The 4,636-nt window shown below is 51.0% G+C and overlaps 1 protein-coding gene across 1 annotated transcript in view; it reads right to left on the bottom strand.

Annotated features, from left to right (window-relative positions):
* IGFBP5 (insulin like growth factor binding protein 5) overlaps positions 1–4,636 on the bottom strand; it is a 151,324-nt gene that overhangs the window by 13,890 nt on the left and 132,798 nt on the right. The window contains exon 2 of the mRNA XM_008644830.2: positions 4,592–4,634. Within this exon, the coding sequence (XP_008643052.2) occupies positions 4,592–4,634 (43 nt within the window). The remainder of the gene's footprint in view (positions 1–4,591; positions 4,635–4,636) is intronic.

The raw sequence follows: 4,636 nt of genomic DNA, 5'->3' as shown, positions 1-4,636 counted from the left end.
TGCTGCTGCTGCTGCTGCCTATGTGTCGACACAAGGAGATACAATGGCCTCCTCCAGCATTCCTCAAGTTTGCAGAGGCTCCCGTTTGAGACCAGCTCCTGCTCTCCGCTGTGGTGGAGCAGGCTCTGGAGGGGCTCCCTGCACTGACCTGGAGTGGGTCCAGGGCTGCGTGGAAGCTCGGGGCCAGCTCTATCACTCATGCACGCACGCACAGAGCCACGTCTTTTCTCCGGTGAACTCTGCTGGCACTCGGCAGGAATTTCATTTGGATCAACTACTTAATATTCTCCCTCCTTCCTTAGAAACCAGGCTGCTGAAAAATCCTTCCAGCCAAGGCCCCTCCTTTCCTGTTTGAACCACCCTATCCCTTCCTCCCCCGTACACACACACACCGCAGAAACCCAGCTCTTTTGCTGGCACCTGATGGATTTCACTTTTTTTTTTTTTGATATATTGTTATTGTTGTTGAAACTCCAGATCAAAAGAAAAATGAAGATTCTCCTGTTTAGTATCTGAGGTTTTGCAGGCCTGTTGATACTAGCTTTCACCTTGACGGCTCGGAGCTGCTTCGCAATGGACCTGCCGCTCACACAAACCAGGTCCCTCCCAGAGTGACACACGTGCACAAGATAGTGCATCCCAAGCGCCCTGCTTCCATGACCCCTGCCCTAACCCTCACCCTCATCCCGGATCTCGACATGGAGCTGCCCACCTGCCTCGTCACATCCCCTTTGCTCACTCCTGAAGCTCCACATCCCCAAATGTAGAGCAGGCGAATAAGGGAAGGGGGAATGGGGTGGGGGAAAATATGTTGGGGAGCAATAAAGGATAGCACCAAACACAAGCTGCAGGAAATTTGGGCTCGGCAGCAGTCCTCCTCCTCCTGTCAGCTGACGCAGCAAAGATGATTTTCTTAGGGCTAATTCTGCAAACCCCCCCCTTCCCCTCCTGGTTATCGTTGGCTCACGGTTTCATGAGGAAACTTGCCAAGTCTTGGTCGCTTTCTAGAAAGAGAGCAGGAACAAGAGAGAAGGAAATATTTGACAACCTTTGTTTTTCCATGAGCCTTTTTAGGGCAGCAGGCTCCAATCTGTGCCCTCCACTCCCCGGTGCTCAGCCTGACCTTGCTGTCTCAGCAGGAGGAAGTCTGGCAGGAGCACAGGGGAGAAAAATGGAAAGAGGTGGTATATTTCAAAGGAAACCTAAACAAAACAGAGAAAACCCAGAATCCTGCAGCCTGTGCCATAAATGAAGCTCATTCATATTTTTTTACCAGGAACAGTCAATTGCAGACGTGATGTTTGGCTTTCAGTGAAGGACAGTGTCTGTTGTGGCAGGAAGGACTACAGGGACCATCCTGTCAGTACCTACATATCCATCTACTTAAAACAAGCCCTACTAAGTCTCTTTAATCCCACACTTGCTTTCATTTCAGACCTCTCAACAAACCAGGAGGACATTCTGCTCATTACCTCTAGCATTCCTCAGTACCACTGTTCCCAGCATACATATGAGGAAACTGCACAAGCATCTCGTCCCCGGGCAAGACATCTGCTCTACAGGAGACCAAAGCCTGGTCTCCCAGGCTCTGGCTCTTGCAGTGCTGCTCGATGCATTTCCACCTTGTCCATAAGGAGGAAAGCATCTGCAATTTTAAACTTGGCCAGCACAAGAGCAGAAATAGATAGAAATGCAGTTTGATCTAGTCCTCACCACTGTAACATAGTTTATTTTGCAGAGTGCCGATTTTTTCTCAGCGGTTCGCAGCTCAGGGCCAATTTTGGTCATTGATAGATGGGAGGGCCAGGCCAGCTTCCCCAGCACACGGTCCCTGTGCTGCTGGCCAAACTGGCATAGGCCAGAAAGTTCAAGTCAAACTTCATTTCTTTTCTTGCCCTGTTGCTTAGAAACATGCCTATGAAAATATACTTTGTTCTCACACACTACCAGTTGAATGCCAAGTGACTTTTTTCCTCTCTCCCATCCTCAGGAATTCCTGATTTATTTTTTATTTCTTATTTGCAATTGCATAAATCTCAAGAGGAGCCTGCTGGTCTCCTGTGGCTTCTTGCAGCAGCCTTTCCAATCCAGGCTCATCTGCTGTCTGCGAACAAAACGTGTCAAAAAGAAGCCCCTGTGGCATTCAGGGAGTCCCAACTGGAAGTGCAGGTGGTGCCAGGGGGTTGGTTTGCATGACAAACCTGCCGCTGCTTTACTGTCCCTCTCCTTGTTCATTCAACCGGTGTTCCCCATCCCAAGAAAATCAAAAGCAGTGGAATTACAAGGGACCTGGCTAAAATTTTCACACAAAGCACCTGCTAAAGGACCAGTTTCTTAGGGAAGTGCAAGGCAGGTGAAACAGAAGGAGATTCATGCTGGGAGCCAAGCGCCAAAGCTTTTTCAGGTGTTTGTATGGGGCACCTTCGGCACAGGTGCAAGGATGGGCCCTGCTCTCCTGCTGGGTTTCAGCTGCATGGCTTTGCCTTCCCGACCACACCACCTGCCCCTGCCACGAACACACACGTGCAGAGTAAATAAACACCAGGATGACGCGCTCCGGGATACTTCGCCTATCTCCGCTGACGGCGGTAACTGCCCAGCTTCCTGGGCTCCATGGCAGGAACGTGGCTCCTGGCCTCACCCTCTGCTCCCTGTGCAGGTCGGCTCCCAACCCTCATCCCTTCCAGCCACCCTTCAAAAAACCAAGCTCAGCTTTGCTGTTTCTGGCTGATTAAAGAGAGTTTGGACATCTGATGTCATTTGAGGGAGGGGGGAAGTTACTACACACAGAATTTGGTTTTGCTCTGAAGGATGGAGCATAGCAACACAACCACTGCCTGCAAGCAGCAAAGGGGAAAAAATAATAAAAGCATCAAGATTTATTAGGTGCTAGAAAGGAGAAAAGGATTCTTGTTGCAGACGCTTGCTAACAAGTAGAAATGACTTTTTCATGGACCAAAAAAAGTGAGGGTTTCTGTTTCGTTTTTTTTTTTGCCAAGTGGTCCCCCAGACATACGGACACCCTCCCCTACCTCCCCTTCACACCGTGGCAGAAATACAGATGTATTTGGAAGAATATAAGGAATCTGTCCTCACATGAGCTACAGGATCCAGAAATGGGAGTGAAATGAGTGCCAAAATGAAGGAGCGCTTTCTTTCATGCTTTTGTCACGTGCAAGGTGCAAACATTTCAGAAACTTGGCATTGCACTGGTGCTGCTGTGCTTGCCTTCATGCTTGCTTTTAACCTGTTCTTTCCCGTTATTAGCCACACCACCATTATTTTTTGCAAATGCATATCCTGTCCCTAATGCACCTGCTCTCTTCACCTCCCTGAGCTAAAACCCATCGCCCAACAAAGAGGTCCAGCAGCTGGCAGACAGAAAGTGCAGGCTGTAGTGATTCCAAGGAGGAAGTGTGAGGCAGAGCAACAAACCTGGGGGTGGCTGAGGACTTTGGGAATGGGGCTGTTGGTTGTAAGGAGATGCCCTGCTCTCCTCTGTACTTCAATCTGCAGAGATCAGTTCAGGCCCCAGAGCAAGGTGGAGGATATGGTGATAGACAGGTGTCAGGGAGAGGGCTGAAGGCAGGGATGCAGGAAAGATGTAAAGGATGCAACTGGGGAAGGACTGGGATGCAGCTGTGACTAAGAAGGTGCATCTGGGAAGGGGGGAAAGAAAACCTTTCCACTGGAGATGGGGCAAACAAGAGGCAATGATGGAAGGCAGGGTGGGGGAGGCTGTGAGATGATGCAACAGGAGGTTTGACCGGAGCACAGATGGAAAGGATGGGAAAAGTGGCAGGGGGCATGGAAGAACAGTTAGGGGGATGGAAGAGTACCCACAAAAATGGAAAAGCAGCGGGTGTGGGTGGAAGAACAGCTAGAAAGATGTGAAAGTAGCTGGAAAGGTGGAAAAGCAATAGAGGGGTGAAAGAGCAGCCAGGGGAAGTGGTAGTGGAGCAGACAGGAAAGATGGAAAAGCAACTGGGAGCTTGGAAAAGTTGCTCGTGGAGGGGGTGGGGAGAAGAAAGAATGGGGAAATAGCTACAAAGATGGAACAGCAGTCAGAGTGTGTAACTGTGTGAGAGAAAGAGAAAAGTCAGGCAGAAAGACAGAAAAGTAGCCAAAAAGATGGAAAAGCAGCTGGTGGTAGTGCAGGGGAATGGAGGAGCCGGGAAGGCGAAAAAGCACACGGCGGGGGAGGGGGCTGGAAGCGCAGGCGGGGGGAGGGTGGGGATGGAAAAGCGGGTGGAAAGATGGAAAAGTAGCCGGGAAGGCGGAAAAGCAAGCGGGGGCATGGAACAGCACCTGGGAAGATGGAAAGGCAGCCGGCGGGATGGGAAAGCAGAGGCGGGGGCAGGGAAGAGCAGTCAGTGGGAGGGAGCAGAAAAGCAAGCGGAAAGATGGAAAGGGAGCCGGAAAGACGGAAAAGCAAGCGGAGGGTCATGGAAGAGCACCCGGAACGAGAGAAAGGAAAACGCAGCCGGGAGCTGGCGGTGGGGTGGAAAAAGCAGGCGGCAAGATGGAAAAGGAACCGGCAAGGCGGATAAGCATCCGGGAGACCTGCGGCTGGAGGATCGGGGTCACTCACCGGCCTTGGCTTGCTCGCGGTAGCTCTTCTCGCTGAGGCAGACGG

The sequence above is a fragment of the Corvus brachyrhynchos genome, unplaced genomic scaffold, assembly GCF_000691975.1.
Source record: "Corvus brachyrhynchos isolate BGI_N302 unplaced genomic scaffold, ASM69197v1 scaffold452, whole genome shotgun sequence".
NCBI lineage: Eukaryota > Metazoa > Chordata > Aves > Passeriformes > Corvidae > Corvus > Corvus brachyrhynchos.
This window is presented reverse-complemented; position numbering and strand designations above follow the sequence as displayed.